Raw genomic sequence first — 17,294 nt, 5'->3', positions numbered from 1 at the left:
AACTAAAACAGCAACTTTTCATTCTTTGTCCGTATATAAGCCACACCTGATTATAAGCCGCACTTCCGGGACCAAAATTCTATGAAAATGGTGTGGCTTATAACCGTGAAATTACTGTAATTCAGTGGCCCAATTCTCCTAAATTAACTGCATGCTTACAGCAAGGGGCTCAAGAGGGCTGCCACATCTGGGACTCCATCAGGATAATGGAATATCCTGAGTTTGATGATTCTGATGGGTCTCTTCCAAGTCCAGGTTCTGGCCCTGCACAGAACAGCCCCAACAATCCCACCCTGTGCCTGGCAGTGCTGAGGAAACACCACATGGGACGCCTACAGCACGGGGCTGTTGCTCTGCTTTTATTTATAAATAAATAGGATAAATAAGATAGGACCCATGGAGCACTCAATTTTTCTCTTCATTACACAGATGAGCAGGAACCGACCCATGCAGGTTAATGAAAACAGTCTGGATATAACCAATTTGTAACCAGTTTTGAAAAGTTATATTTAACCTCTTAATTCACTTACATGGCCTTTTCTGAAAGAACATAAAGAGAAGTGACTATAGACATTCACCTCTCTTTTTGATAAATGAATTTTTACTTTGTAAAACAAGGTGCCAACAAGATTATCATGTAATGATACTGATCTAAAAGTCTTGATTCCATGATAAAATTCAACAAGTTACAAACTTAAGTGTGCTCATCTATGTAATATCTTCCTTAGTAACTAATGGATTGTCTTCGTGACACACAAATATTTTTGCTTTTCAGATTCAGAAGAGGAGATGGATCAGTCTCAGCTGTCTAAAGATTTGCTAGAAGGCTTACAAACACTGAGGAAATTATTTTAAAGATTGGCACAGAGTATTTCCAAGGCAGTCTGCATTAGACCTCTACAGTAACTGCAACCCACTGACGAGAGTTCTGAAAGATGCTTCCAAAAACAAATACAATAAAAGTGATGGCCTGCAACCAGGGCTGCACAGAAGTCCTTCATAACTCAGGAACTTGGTGAAAAGAGCAGTGCTGCAAGCTTTTCCAGCATATTGTCCAGTGGGTGAGTAACCAGCAGGAACCACCCTGTCCTGGACCGGCGCTGCCTCCCCGCCTGCCAGCTCAGCCTTCACAGCAGCTCCAAAATCCACTGCTAAGGTACATAGGCAAGGACTAAAGGCTGAGCTTAACTCCTTTTGTTTGTTTGTGAGCCTGGAGTGATGTCTGGAGGGGAAAAAAAAGAAAAAAAAATAATAAAAATGAAACAAGGCACCATTCTCTGTTCGGCTTCTAAGACCATCAGAGCCAACCTTGTGCTATGTGCAACATCCTACACATTCACACAATATTTCTTAGCTTTATTGAAATATAAACTTGGAGGGATAAAAAGCAGGCTGAGAAATATCAGACATGTTATACAGATACTCAGGGCTGCTCCAACGTGGTGATCACACACACAAGAAGATAATCTTGTTAAATGAACTAACCACTCACACACTGCGAATTTAAGGGAGATTGTCTTTTTTTTTTTTTCCACTTGTTTATTGTCTGGTTGCCACAGCAATACACTGCCTGTTTGTTTTGAACATGACATAGAGAACACATTTGTCCAAGGCACTATTTTCTCAGCTTTACACTGTATGTGCACAAAACCCGAAAGGATCCAAAATGAACTTTGGCAAATCCCAGTTTTAGAGCACCAAAATGTCAAGCTACAGCTGTTGGGCCTTAATGAAGACATGTACTGCCCAGCTTAACCCAGTCCTTCTCCCCATCTCCCCCCAGGGAGGCTGATGACCCCTGACAGTTTATCTCACACAGAGGTTTCCTGCTTTGTGTCCTTCTTTTCTCACTTCCATCTCCAACCTCCACACACTAACCACTTCACAAAAAAACAATGCTTCACACAATTTTGCAACCCCACAAACTACTCTGGTTAATTCCCAGAGATGCCACCACCAAGAGCTTACAGGGACAAAACAATAATTTGCTTTTCCCAGTCTCAAAACTGAATTCAAGCACCAAGACATTAAATATCCATTTCACTTCCCAGTTTCTAAGTTTTGACCTTGGCTCAAATCTCTCCAACATGGAAAATTGCTGGCGAAAGCTACAAGCCCAAACTCCTCGCAAACCCTTTCAACAGGGTTCCTCTAAAGAAACTTTAAAGTATTTCTCCAGTTTTGAACAACTCTTTGTGCTAAATTCTAAAATTCTGAGGTTGTTTTGGTTTCAAAAGATCACATCTTTCAACTCACTTTTATTATGAAAACCAAGAAACTGCCCAGTTTCCTCATGATAACCATTTCCACCACTTGGAAAATGCACTCAAGACACTTTTTTTTTTTTTTGCTCTCCATTCAAAGTGATACCACATTTCTTCACTCTGCAGATGATAAGCCTAAAAACAGATATATGAGTCAAGAGCCACATCACTGCCCCAGTACTTCTGAAAATCTTTGGTTTCTGATACACCTTTCATTCCTGGATTTTATTCTACTTTACCTAATTCAGCAAAAAGGGGGAATGCAATGCAGAACTAGCATGGCAAATTCTCATTTCAAAGCAATGCAGGGGTAAAGAAAAAGAGAAATATGAGATATGAGTGAAAATACGAGTGGAAATTCGCTGACATTTTGTTCTCTGAACACATAAAAACACAGCAGTGATACCTCAAGGACACAACCTGCAGGGATGTCCTCAGATTTCATGGAGACTTTCTATCCACAGTAGACATGAAACATGTACCACACATATTTCAGGGCTGAACAACAGCACAAATGTAAGAACCACAGCCATTACTTATTTCACTGAGTCTCAAATCCTCAGACATGTCATGGGAAATAATTAAATCCAGCTTTCGTGTAGAATATGGAAACCTCTGAAATGCTACCTCAAAAAAATCTACTGTGATATTCTTCATCCACAGATTGCCTTAATAACATATATATTCTTTTTTCCCCCTTTTTAGGTCAGTCTAAATGATCTTGACATTCTCTTTTTTGGACAGGAGTAACTATAGGGATGTAAACTTTGATCCTGTCCTGCAGAGGGATCTTTTTTTTTTTTAAATAAAGGAAATTTACCAGCCAGAATTACATTTTCATTCTGTAATCCCTTTAGTATTTTAGCAGACTTGTCCATTACTTTAATTCCAGACTGACTACAGCACAGGCAGCCTCAGATTTCAACACCAACAAGTGGGATAGGATACCCACTGCATGCTGACAGAACAGTAGCACATTTTCAAGTCTTCCATAACTTCCCATGGATTTAGCATTAAAACCAGACTTGAGCAAGCCAGAAATCAGTTCAGCCAATTCTTTTTGCTCTCTTGGACACCATTTATTTGAGGAGAATGGTAATTTGAATGTGTTCATCTATGTAATATCTTCCCTAGTAACTAATGGATTGTCTTTGTGACACACAAATATTTTTGCTTCCCAGATTCAGAGGAGAAATACTAATGGAACATCTTGGTCTGCTCTGAAGTGATGGCAACTTTTTTCAGCATTATTCAGAAACCCAATAACCCTAACAAGAATATAGGCCTAGCACAAAAAAATTCACAGATTTTTTTTCAAAAAAAAAAAGCATTTCTTCTCAGAATTCTATCAGTTGCAGGTTTTTTTAATTATGTTAATCTTATTGTGATTATCTTTTGTAAACTCACTTTTTTCTATCTAGTCTTTTGTACTTTTACACTCCCACTTAAGCAGGAAAAGCCTCATTTAAATATGCTTTCTTAAGCAAGAAACAGTGAGACTTTTGATCCTTTAAATCTTGTTGATACAGATCTATGTACTTGATTCAACCATCTGTATGGTCTTTATTACCTTTTCTAAAGGCAAGGCAGCATAAATCAAATTAATCAAACAAGAATCAATCACCCTTTATATCTGTGTATAGGAAATCCACCATAATCTGCACACAGAGAACACACAGCTAAGGAAACTAAATCAAAGATATTGGCTTTGTTATTAAAAAAAACAACAAAAAAAAAGAAAGAACCAAACCAAACTCCAAACCTACATTCCCATTATTAACTCGCAGCATTATTAATTCCATCTCATGTTTCTGTAATATTTTAATACCTCACTTCAGGGCAGCCATGAAGAATTTTCATAACTTCCAGAGTGATGGGAAGACAGATATGAGGTTAGCTCTGAACTCCAAAAACTCCCATGCAGCAGTCCTAGCTGCTGCCAAAAGACCACAGATGGATGCCATATGAGCAGCTGAGACCGTGATGCTGAAGGGGAGCCATGGAAATTCTTTGCTTGTAATGTACTCGTGCAGTTCCAAGGTGTAACGAGCACCAAACTTGGTTTTAGCAGTTATAATCTTCAGCCTGATAATTTTATAGCTGTGCTCAGCAATAAGCTTCAGGGAAGGGACTCAAAAAAGCAAGATGACAGAATATTAAAGTAAAAATAATGCAAAAAATACAAATGCTATAAACAGACCATGAGAGACAGAATCAGTTTTGAGATTTTTTTTTGGCTGATTTTTTGTTCTAACAGAATTTAGTGTAAAAATGTAATTATGTTTTTCTTTACAAATCCAGACACTGATGTTATCACAGTGACTTTTTTTTTAAAAAAGGAAAGGAACAGGCTTTCAGTTCTGTTCAGAATGAAGTCTCCAAGCTACAAGCTATCTGTCGATTAAATCCTTTTGTCTTTTGCTAATTGAAACTATTTTCAGACAGAAACAGCTTCTCTAATACTCCTGAATTGCATATGACTAATCCAGGGGAGTGGGGTGGAAAAGGGGGATGGAAATCTGCCTGGGCTGAGTCACTGTGAAGGCACAGTAAAGAATGACTGCTGTACAAGTCCAAAGCTATTGAGACATAAATTGGCTGACCTAGTAGCCAGTTTTGAAGGCTTAGCACAAATATGAGAACCGAGCCCTCCCTTGACATCTCACACTTCCCCTTTCAACAAATGAAACTTCTGAGTTGCACTGAGAAATCATTTCCAACTTACCAGGACGCCACATAGCTGAAATGATCAAAATTTAGAAGCTCCAAACTGAAAAGCTGCTGCTTCAGCTGTGTTTGATTGTTTGCTCCAGCAGGATCCAGCTAATGGACTGAACAATAAATAGTATTTCTGAAACCCAAACTCACTTGTAATTGTGTTTGACACATAAGTTAAAAGTTCCAGGTTCTTTTTCTTGGCTATCTGTTCTACTGCTGACTTAAGTACTGCACATCACTCTCTCTCTCCAGTGTGAACTTCCACTTGGAAAAGGTAAAACAACAAAAAAAGACAGGCTGAAATTGTTCAGAGAACATGTACACAAAACCTCCTTAAGTATGAGAAGGCCAAGAGGCAGATAGGCCAGCTTTTATAGTCACCACATAGACATGAAAAACTGATTTCAGGAAAAAACCCAGCATTCTCATAGTGTTAATCCCATTGGAACTTGCAGAAAAAGATATTTTATTTGGACAGAAGTGTCCAAACTGAAATACCTACAACAGCACTACAATAAAACTATCTAATGCCTGTGCCATTGCCTGCAAATGCTGCCATCCCCACCAATCACAACAGTGCACACACAGTAAAATAAAAGAAATCCATAACCTAAAATGCTCTGAAACAATCATTTGAAGGGTTTATCTGCAGAATGTTTTAAAATTAGCTTCCATGCCCATGGGAAAGAGCTGATGGAAACTCAAGATCTTGCCTATCTTCCATAGGTGTCAAGTTGATAATGAATGGAAAATTTAGGACCTGTGAAACAGCTGGGCATCTACTGCAACCAGGAGATAATCCTTGGAAAACAAACAGTGAAGGGAACCAGATCCTATCTCTCAAACAACCCTCCTTAGCCCATGGCTATGAATACTCACTCTTCTTCACTGAGGACAGCAGCTGGGACCTGTAAAAGGATGGGCTCCCAACTTAAAATGCCTTAAAACTTCAGGGCAAACCAAGAGTCTGTTCAGGTATGTTTGGGAAATCCTTAATTAGTTCGAAAAAAAAAAAAAAAAAGGAAAAAAAAAAGCCTTATAGGGCTCAGATGTGTCTTAGCTACAACTTCAGGTTTTACTGGCACCTTCTTTTTCTAAAGTAAAAATACATGTTCACTTCTCAGAAGGCATGCTCCTCCACCACTTAAGCCAACTAACAGGCTAAATGTACTTTTTCAAAACCTGTTCTGAGTTTCCAGTGGGGTTTCTGTAGAAATATCAGAACATTTCAGCTAATAAGATCATTGTGCAATCCGAGCTGTGTTAATGCAAGAGACAGGGTTAGTTCCTACACTACCAGAAGTCTGCAGCAGCCAATCTATGCTGTTTGTCAGCATCAAGCTGGTTTTGAGCACTCCCCAAAAGCTTTAAGAACAAACACAGTCTCCATCTTGTCACACAGTGCCCAGAAAACAGTATTTACACAAAACTCATGGTGGATTCAAGCATCCATCACAGACTGACACCACATAAATGTTACCTCTACACTATAAATTTACTTCTCTGAATTCTAAGAAACAGAAAAAAGAAAAAAAAAAGAAAAAAAAAGAAAAAAAAAAAAAAAGAAAAAAAAAGCTTTAGCACAATTTCCCCTGCATTTCCCACAGCATATCCCAATGTTCAAAAACCAATTTCAGAATATTTTTTTCCTTAGCTGCTGCTTTAGCCTTAGAGCAAAATACAGATTTCCTTCTCAAATCAATGCATACCACCCTGATCTAAGGCTACAGAGAGTTCAGTATAGCCTGAAAAACCTGAGGTTTCCATCATATACCAATAAGTTGTAACATTTCATCTCTGTTTTTAAAAAGAGTGCCTATGACAAAGACCACTTTCCCTCGATTGCCATTTTCCCTTCAAAGGCACTAAAACAATAAGGCACAGAGGGTTTATGTCACCCACCAGACTACTGAAGCATTAACAGCTTTATGGAGAAACCCACATGAATTTTTCAACAAATATGACTACATTTCTTTTGCCATATGGAAATATATTTCTTTCCAATGTCATGGTCTGGATCAGGTTTAAAGTTGCAGCTGAAAGGAAAACACTCCTGTGTCATGGAATCAATGTTATTTTCCTAAAGCGTGTGACCTGACATCTAGGGAATTTCTTTTTTAATTAAAGTAGCTGGCATTTGTTGAATGACATCATTTTCCATGCCCAAGTACATAAAATACCCAGTTTTGCAACTGTCACTGAGCACAACCTGCAGAGTCACTCACACACCGTGAAATCCAAGAGTTTCTTCAGGTAAAAGTAACAGAGAACTAAATATTAATCGACTAAAATCTGAGACTGGTAGATAACTGAGAAACATTTGACTGCACCCAGTTTTGATGAATCAAAACCAAGGATGTCAGATGTTGTAGATTTAGCAAAAAGCAGTGGTAGAATTTTGTTGACCTCTGAATTAGCTGTGCAATCAGAGAACCTCCACTACAAAATGATGGTGTCATGAAATTTTCACCTGTGAAGGACAGACAGACACATCACTGAGTTTTAAGCTTCTCTTTTTCAACCAGGAAACTCTAACTGAAGGAGCAGTATGATAAACTCTGAGTTGAGACAGATAGATTTTGTCTAAATCTAGTCCAAAGCCTTAAAACTGCAATTAAAAAAAAAAGAGCAATTTAAAGGTTAAATTTAAAATATAAAAATGTTTTCTAAGAAAAAGATTGGTTTGAAAAGGGAGAAAGGTCCAGGGTGGTTGTCTCACCAGCCTGAAGGATACTGGGATTAAGTAGTTCAGCTTTATCAAGCACTACAGCAGAGAAAAGAGACATTTCCTCCTACCCCACTACTTTCATAGGAAAAAGAAACCACAAGCAAACCCACAACAGAACATTAAGTTGTCAATAGAAGTTATTGTTAAAGCAAAACACCTTTAATGATTGCCATTAAAAATTTACAAGGCATTAACAGAAGTTGTCTTTAAGGTCCCTACCAGCCCTAATTATTCTATTATTCTGCATGAAATGGAAAAGATAGAATTGAGTGTACATTTATGAATATATGTCATTACACACATGAATCATTCAAATATCATGACTGTCATCTCTGAACACACACACTGCCTGGCACACTTCACCTCCTGGCTCTTACCAGGGGAATTAACACCATCTCAAACAGATTTGCATTCTCTAAGAGCTCTTTTAATACCCAGCACAAAGAGCCAGCAAAAAGTTAGGAGAGCTTTCCCACAATGAAGAAACTGTTCAGAAAAAATACGTGGAACAAAAAGATCACGCTTTTGTAACATGAAGAGAGGAGCACAACAGATGTGAAATGGTTTAGTGGATGTTTCTGTTTAGACAGACCTGGAAAATGGAGCCCCCTAACAAATAAAAGATAGCAGGCAATTCCTATAGGCTTAACAATTCTCCACCACGACTCTTGATTTGTTATTATTACCACAAAGCTCTTTAAACAACTCGGACTCTGAATAATATACACAGAAGTACGAGAGATTATGGACAAAGGTACTAATTCCAGAGGAGTGGCACCCTCAGGAACCCTGAGCTGAGTGGTGGGGTTGGAACACACGTGTAACTCTAATTTTGGCATCCTGCTGATTATGTATACTGCTCCTGCTAGCCTCCCCACAACAGTGGTCTTGATTAAAGAGCATTGTCCAGGAAGGGGAGCACATGCATCTGCAGATGGCATAAACATGCTGCAGTGACTAAACAACGTTTGATGAGCACATGCAGCCCTGGCAGAGCCCCAGGGGCTGCAAGCCCTGCCTGACAAACTTGAGATAAACCACACAGCAGGGCCACGAGGGGCAAAGGCAGCAGCTCCCCACGCCCAGGCTCAAAAACAGCTGGTAATAAAGGTGTGTAAAAAGATGTCAAACTCACAGGTATTCAGTATTTTAAGGTATTATAAAATATTATATTAGTTATTTTATTTTAGGTATTATTATGTCCCATGGAAGTCAAACTAAAAATTAATTTAGTACCTGGCGTCTTCCATCTTTTCAGTGGGGGAGAGCCCAGTTTATACTAGACCCTGATCCAAAAAAATCCTCTTATTCTCTACACATTTTATGTGCCCTGATTATTTCCCCTTAGTGATAGTGGATAAGGTCAGTCTCATCCTGTGGTAAATACTGTGTCATCCAACAAAGAAAATGGTTGTTCTGAAAGAACTGATTAAAAAAAGTTCTCGAGGACCACATCCAAGAAGGAAAAACTAAAGGACTGGCACCTGAATTTTCTTTTCCAGGGAAAGAATGTCCTTTTTGGAGTCATGCTGGTTTTATCCCCAGATCACATCACTGAAATAAGAAGTGTTGATTTATAATTATGTCAGGTAACTAATACAGATAACAGCCCCCCTTCCACAGCACAGCACTTTTGTCACCACATTTCCACACAAGGGCCTATCAAAATCCCTTTCCCAAACATCTTTACTGATTCACCCATGGGCTGCATGGATTTTTGGGCACCAGATATCTTAGTTATGTAGTTTGCAGGCTTTTGAAACTAGCACACACACATAAGAGCAGGCCATTTATTTATTTTGTTATTTAGCCATTTAGTTATTTACAGTCAAGGAAAACGGGGTTTTTCCCTCATCAGGTCATCCTCAGAAACCTAAGTTTTCTTGCATACAAATCAGTGCATATAAAACAAAAAAAATATTATCTATATTAATGCAATTCTTATTTAAATTCCTCATTTTGGACCCATGTCCCAGGCAATGTCTCACTAGCTCTTAGTGAGATGAAAACTACATTGCTCAATGTATTTCAGTACACCAGGTCAGTAACACTGGCAAAACCAAAATTGCAGTGGTAGATGGCTGATATAGAAAATCACAGGTCTACAGGACTACAGTTTTAACTCCTTTGTAAGGTCAGGGAAGTAAAAGATGACAGCAAATATTCCTGTTTTCAAATATTAGCAAAAAAAAAAATCACCAAAATTTCAAATAAAACAGTGCTTAAATAAAAGGCTAGACAAGCTCACACTTTTTATTGTAATATACATTGTCCCCACATCACCTCAGACCTCTCACCTAAAACTTGCTAGTCAGTAGCTCAAGTTGGTCTCTAAAAGCTACATTAGATAATTCCTTTCCTTTTCTTATTTTTCCTGAGAGTGATTCAGCTGAGGAGAAGAATATGGACTCAGGAGTAGAGATATCCCAACTCAATAGCAAAATTCATCCCTGTGATGTTCCTGGGATGGATTAGCTATATAGAACAATAAATTTTCATTCCAGCTGGAATGGAACAGGTACAAAACACAACTGCAAGGCAGCAAGCTCAGTGTGAATTAATGGAAATAAATCTCCCATTGTTTTGCAAGATGTACAGCCATCAATTAAATGAGGAAAGAACTAGTATAAGAAAAAACCTGACTGCATCCAAATTCCAGTTTTTGGCACCTCTGCAGCCCCTAAGAGTATTGACAATGTTCTGGTACAAATCTGTGTTAAGCTAATAACCTACATGTATTATTCACACACTGAAAAGACAATGTGCTTTCACGAACAGAACCAGAAATTGTACCTCAAACTCTTAAAAACCCCAAGGTTTGTCTGAAAAAAACACATGCAGAAAGACTAGGATTTGGGTTCCAAAAGTGAGAAAAAAACCAGTCACACTTTGTACCCAACAAAGCAGTTGACATCTAATTTCACATGAAATGTCAGGCATTATTTGCAGAGGTACCTGAGAGGAACAAGAAGAAAAGAGAATGAAACAAATAATCTTCTGTGGAAGAGCTTTTTCCTGGAATGGTACTACCCAGAAACCTACTCTTGAAATTGTGTGCTGTACCTGCCTTTCTGGGAAACACATTTTTGCAAGACAACCACATTCAAGGCTTCAATGAAGAAAACCTACCTGCCAAAGAATTTTCCAGTGAGACCAAAATATTTCAGAGAAATACTAATTGAATATTTTACCCACCAATTTCCAAATACATGTGCAATTTGGCTTCAAATTTTAAAACTCAAAGGCTTTGTCCTTGTGATAAAAAACACTCATTCCACATACTGACGTGTAACAGGCAGAAATTAGCATTCTGGAATATCCTATGAGCAGGGCATAACACCTCACAGGGTTTTTAGGGAACCTTCAAACTTTTGGTTTGATCTTGCTCTGCTCACTAGACACAGAAATTAGGGACTTATCTTCACTGTTCAAAGAAAATTTCGTTTCTGTGTGTGGACTGCTAATACAGACTGACTTCACAGCCAGTCTTTTGAAAACCAAAGATACTTGTATTTTAAATCACTGCAGATTAAGGAAAGAAATTAACAGGAAGGGTAACACTTTCCTCACTCCCTTATTTCTTCATCCCATCACTATGCAATATTCCCATATTTATCACTTAAAAAAAAAATGCAACACATCTTGGGTTTGCCTTTTTCTTACATTTCAAGACATTTTCTGGAAATGCAGCAGAAGTAGCAGAGGTGTTGAAGCTGCTCTGAGGGTTTAAACATATCCATTTAATATTTTATACTGGAAAAGGTGCTGTTTTAGTGAACCTAAGAGTTAACATGAGCTTGAGAGCTCTCCTGTGCTTCTGCAGGTAGAAAGATGAATGTTTCCTCTGGAGCTGTGAGAGAGTTTCTGAAGAGAAACCACTGGTGAGATTCTGGTTGGTTTTCAGACTCTGGCTGCTGTTCATCCTCACAGAAAACACAGGACTGGGGTCTTGCAGTGAAGGTTTAGAGCCCACACACAGTAATCTCTTTTCCAGAGCACCTACTGTCCTCTGCAATTTGTGTTTGGGAAACTAAAGCTTGTCAATAGGCCATGATTTAAAGATCTCTTCCTCCAAAAAGGAAAGCATTTGTACTCTGTTCTGCAAATGAAAGCAAGCCTTGATGTCCACACAGGGATTTGAAATGCACAGCAGGTATTCCAGAAAGGGAAAATCCAAAAGAATCAAGAGGAAAGGAGGAGAGAAAACACAATAACACCAAGAGGGAGAAAGGATAACCGACAGTTTTCCTTGCACAAATACAAATCTGTTATTTTGTGAACATGTTAAGTATACCTGAAATATATTCAGACTCCCATTGCACTCAAGAAATAAGATTATGCCCCTTATAGTGTAATTTACAGTATGCCTTAAAGCAATTAAACTACCATTTTTGTCCAGCTGGATAGGTCCAGTGAGAGGTTGAGAAAAAAAAGAAGAGAATGTATTCATCACAGTGTTTGATTCTTCCTTTTTCAACAATACCAGTTTTAAGGGTATAAATTACCAGTATTTAAAATTAATTTCTCCAAACTACTGCTTACCAGAGGCCAAATACATAGTCTAATAGCCAAGCAAGGAAAATAGCAGAGCTTAATTAATTAATTCACCAGTACTTCTACCTTGTACAGCTTGTAGGTGTTTTGTACACCTACTAATATGGTAGAGAATCACTCTTTCAGAAATGTTTTTTCTTACCTCAAGGCTACAGAAGTGATGCACTGCATTTCCAGTGTACCTGAAACACCTGAAGGTACACCCAAGGTGAAACAGGAAAAAAAAATCATGTGGCACTCAGAATTCTGAGCTTACCCACAAGATAACACTTAATGTTTCTATTACCTAAGGCACATTAGAAGCCAGCTATTTGTAAAATGGGCTTCTAAGAAACCCATTCAAGTGTCCACTCTCAGCTCCTGAAGTACATGGACATTAAGTGATAAAAGTGATGTGAGAGTCATTACTTTCACACTGACCTGAGGATTAATCATTTCATCTTCCTCTCTCCTCAGCTGGTGGAACTGCCTGGGAAACAACCTGAACTCTCCGTGACCTTTGCTAACCAAACAACACATCCTCAGTGGTTTGGAGCAAAGTAACTATTCAGACCTTGAACCGAGATAGTTTGGACAGCACAAAGAGCTCCACCGATTGCATTCCTCTCAATTTGGTATGCTGTGAAAAGTTTTGGTTAGCACAAGCTTCCCCAGCTCTTTTTTTCCAACTTTCAGTAAACTTGTAATGAACTCACAGGCCTGACCAGGGAAAGGCAGCCACAGGAAATGGAGGAGACAAATAACAGCATCTCTTCCATCATCCTAATTAGCAACAGTGCTGCAACTAAGGCGGAATTTGTTAAGCTCTTACCCTCCCTGTTTACAGACTTAAGCAAAAGGCAAGGAAAAAAAAAAACCTGAGAGCTTGTCACATTACTGTAAAAAAAGAGACTGCCAGCACTCAAATCATTGTTTATCAAAGGCTATTTAGTCTATTTAATTGCCAGCCCCCCCCAAAAAAAAGAAAAAAAAGGGAAAGAAAGAAAGAAAGAGCTTGCCGGATTTCCATTATTTATTATATGTGGAGTGACTCGCTGAAGCACTTGGAAAGATTTACTTCCCCGTGGTCACCTACTTAGATCAAGCACTAAATCACTGCCTCTGTGGCTGGTGTTTGTTTAGGTGGCAGCAGTTGAGCTGGACCAGCCTCCCTGGCCCCTCGCCGGGGTCTCGGTGTGTGTGGCCCGTCCGGGGCTGCAGCTGGATCCGCACACAATTCCCACTGTGCTCCGCAGACATTGTTATTCCAGGGTCCTTCCCCACACCCCAGACGAAGGCAGAGCCACCTGTCCTGAGGGAGCTGGATCATAAACACGCCGGGATTTTCACCAAAGTTGTCGGAATTCTCACAGAAACGCCAGGGTTGTCACCGAACCCGTCGGGATTTTCACCGAATGTGTCACAACTTTTTAGGACATCATTGTCTCTCCCAACCAACATTTCAAGATAAATAAACACTAAAACCCTTATGAACATGCCTTGAATTAGATTATTTCACTTAATTCTGCCACTTCCAAGCATTGCAGGCAATCAGGGCACTGCAAAACAAAGGCTGTGCTCTAAATCAGACAGAAATCCTTCATGACTTGGGGAAGTTTTCCATCCACTCAAAACCCAAACCATCAGCAATACACCACAATATAAACCTTACATACACATCACTGTTGTATACTGATGATTATGAGCACTTTTTAAATTATATGAAGATACAGGTTTGGTTTCATTCCATTCTTTTAGACATCTAGACATCAGCTCATGGAAGGACTTTTTGTTCATTAACTGAACAACAGGTGAATCAAACACCTTGTTATTCCTCAAATGTACTGCACTGCCAATGCAGATAATTACAATGCATTTTTCATCCCAGTCCCTTCCAAAGCAAGGGGTACAAGGGGGCTGCCACCACTTCCTCCTGGGCAGTAAAACAAATTTCCATATCAGAATGCATCTCCCAGTGATATCCCTGTGTTTTCCTTTGCCTGACATCACCCCACTATTTTTAATTGCACTCCTGCAGACCACCCAACAGAGTTTTGGCACGTAATTAAGACTTTATGGAAGCAGAGCTTGCTGCAAAGAAGGTAAAACTTACTTCAAATACCACGGTTTGGTGCAGCCATGCAAAAAAATAAATCAGTATCTAGCTCAGAGATTTGCCAGTCACTAGTCCCACATGGGATGGAGAATTGTGACAGAGCTCAGCTCTGGAAATTACTGGGCATAGGTGACTGCTGGTGATCAGCATCATGTTCTAGGCAGGTCTCATTAAAAATAATTAAAATAACCATATTTGTCTATATAAGCATGCATGTATCTCTAAAAAAATAAGGCAAGGCATATTATTGATTTTCCAGGACTACAAAATTTACTCTCAGGCACCCATGTACCAATTTCATGAAAAGATTTTGCAGTAATTTTTACTTGCATGAATTGATAAGCATTTTATAGCTCAAAGTGTAACAATGTGTTTCGGTAGTTTTTGCATTTTTTTACTAAAAACTGTTACTTATTAAACTGATAAGAGATGAATTTAAGCAGTGTTTCTGCTGCAGAGTAGTTTCTCTAGGTTTCCTCAAAGAGTTTGCAAAACGTTTGGAAAATCTTCTATTGCATACCTGAAAGCTATTTCTAATACCTAATTATATTATTTAATTCTACATCAATTTTATTTGTAGGCATTAGTTTAGTTCAGGAGAAAAAGAAAAAAAAAAAAACAAAGGTGCATTTTCACCCAAGAAATCCTATCTTACCTAAAAACATTCTTTCAACACCCAAAGTTTAAAGCACACATAGGAATCAAGGTTCTTTGTATTTTCAGTTTGTTTGGCCAGATTACTATTTTCCCAAATTGACATAAAGTTGTTTTCATACAAATTAAATTTCTCATAAGCTTTAATTGATGGAAATATTAGGTGACCCTACAAACACAAGGATGTTTTCATTTAATAAAAATACAGCATGTATTCAATCTGGTCTGTGTAATGCAGAGCAGAAACAACAACAACAAAAAAAGATTCTTAACCTTACTGCTCTCAATTTTTGAGCAGAGTTTGGTCCTAAATTTGCAACATCTTTGTGAACAATCAAACAGCTCTCAAGATTTAGGGTCAATATGGCCTTGGGTAAATTCCCAGAAATACTTAAAATGCAGACTGGTAGACTTACATGCCCTAACATTTGGCTTCTCAAGAGCCAAACTCAGCTGAAATTTCCTATACTGCACAATGAAAAAGGCAAGAAAAATAAATTTTTTAAAAAAAGTACAAACTGGGAGATTCACCTTAAGTTAACTTCTTCTTCAGAGAAGTTTTAACACAGCAAAGCACAACCTGAAACATCCAGAAGTATCTATAGGTACAGGTTATATTAGTTTATTTTGTGTTTTAGGAGGGTCTTTCCCTTTGCAGCCAAGCAAGCAGCATGGAGCCACTTTCCCATTTTCAATTTAAAGCAACAATTTCAGCCTTAGCTTAGAAAATATCTGAAGTAGTAGAAAAACTAATTTAAAAACTACATTTCAGCATTTTAAAATAATCTTGTCTGAATTTTTTTTTTTCTAATTTAGGTGAGTAGTACAGAGAGAGGATGAAGAAACACGGAAAAACAGAAGTGCAAAGGAGGTTACAATTTTTAAAGGGCAGCATCCATCCCAAACCACCCACTTTCTTTCTAGCTTTGGCCCATGCAAGAGCTCACAACACTCACTCAACCTGGAATGAGCATCACAAGCCTGTCTGATTTCAAAGACCATAATGAAATACAAAAATGTGTTCCATTCTCATCGTTTAACAAATAAATTCAAACATTTATCTACTCACAGAGCCATCTTTCAGGTTCCTTTCATAGGAGAAGTGGCAGGCCTTACTCTGCTCATCTCTTGAAATCACAAAGTTGTATTTGCCAGCAGACTCTTCTGCAGCTATCAGTGCTTTCCTTAGCTCATCCACATATTTTTCTCTGTCCATTTCTATGTCAGCAGCCTCCCTAGAAATGTCTGCTTCAGACACTACCAGAAAGAGACATGCAAGGAATAAATATTTATGTGTGTGTGTGAACAAATAGATGCATTAACATTACATATAAAACATGTATTAATATACATGTATATATATAAATATTATATTTATATATTTTACTATATATAAAAATAGTACACATATTTTATATATTTATATTTACTATATATATCTTAAAGTATATATATTTTATATACTTTTATATTTTAATATATCAATATATTAAAATATATTTTAATATATTTTAATATATTACTATATAGTATTATCTATTATTATATATTATATATTATTATATATTATTATATATTATTATATAACAATTACTATTATAATATATATTATAATAATGTATTATATTTAATATATTTATATGTATATACAGACACACACTGACTAGATGACCTTTAAGGTCCCTTCCAACCCAAGACAATCTATGGAATTCTGTGATTCTATGAAATATTATTGGATTATTTTTCCCTTGAACACACACTGGTGTGTTGTTTCCACCTGTGCAAATGTAGCAGGAATACTGTGTTTTTCAGAAGTTCTGTCCCCTTTTTTCCCCTGTCTGAAAATATTTCTTTATTGCTACTCATTCACAATTCTAGCTGCCTGAAGTCACCCAAAATAGTACAGACAGAAATGTGGAATCCATTGTGTGAGGCAGAAGGGTAGAAATAGGAAGTTTGAAATACTTACAACAGGGGTGTTTGTCTGGAACAGTGATTTCAGTACTGAGAAGATAAACTTTTAATAACAATAACAAAGTCATAAAGATAAAGACACTGAAATACTGCAATAGAGCCCTGTGGGGTTTTTTGGGTTTTTTTCCTGTATATGCTGCATGTTCCTTTATGATCTAAAACCAGAACTGATCAATCATTAGGGAAATGTGATAGGCATAAATACTCACAGATGTAGTTCTTTAACCCAACACCAAGGTAACACACTAGATTACATTGCAAATTCGTGTGCTTCACCTCCCCTCCAACATTCACTGTTTTCCCTCTC

At 37.9% G+C, this 17,294-nt stretch overlaps 1 protein-coding gene across 7 annotated transcripts in view; it reads right to left on the bottom strand.

Annotated features, from left to right (window-relative positions):
- The window catches only part of XRCC4 (X-ray repair cross complementing 4), a 139,555-nt gene that overhangs the window by 106,772 nt on the left and 15,489 nt on the right, over positions 1–17,294 (bottom strand). For all 7 annotated transcript variants that reach the window (XM_033086486.2, XM_033086489.2, XM_033086490.2 and 4 more), the window contains one exon: positions 16,083–16,270. In XM_033086486.2, the coding sequence (XP_032942377.1) occupies positions 16,083–16,270 (188 nt within the window). The remainder of the gene's footprint in view (positions 1–16,082; positions 16,271–17,294) is intronic.

The sequence above is a fragment of the Catharus ustulatus genome (genome assembly GCF_009819885.2).
Source record: "Catharus ustulatus isolate bCatUst1 chromosome Z unlocalized genomic scaffold, bCatUst1.pri.v2 scaffold_26_arrow_ctg1, whole genome shotgun sequence".
NCBI classification, from domain to species: domain Eukaryota; kingdom Metazoa; phylum Chordata; class Aves; order Passeriformes; family Turdidae; genus Catharus; species Catharus ustulatus.
The sequence above is the reverse complement of the archived record's forward strand: the minus strand, read 5'-3'. Positions and strand labels throughout refer to the sequence as shown.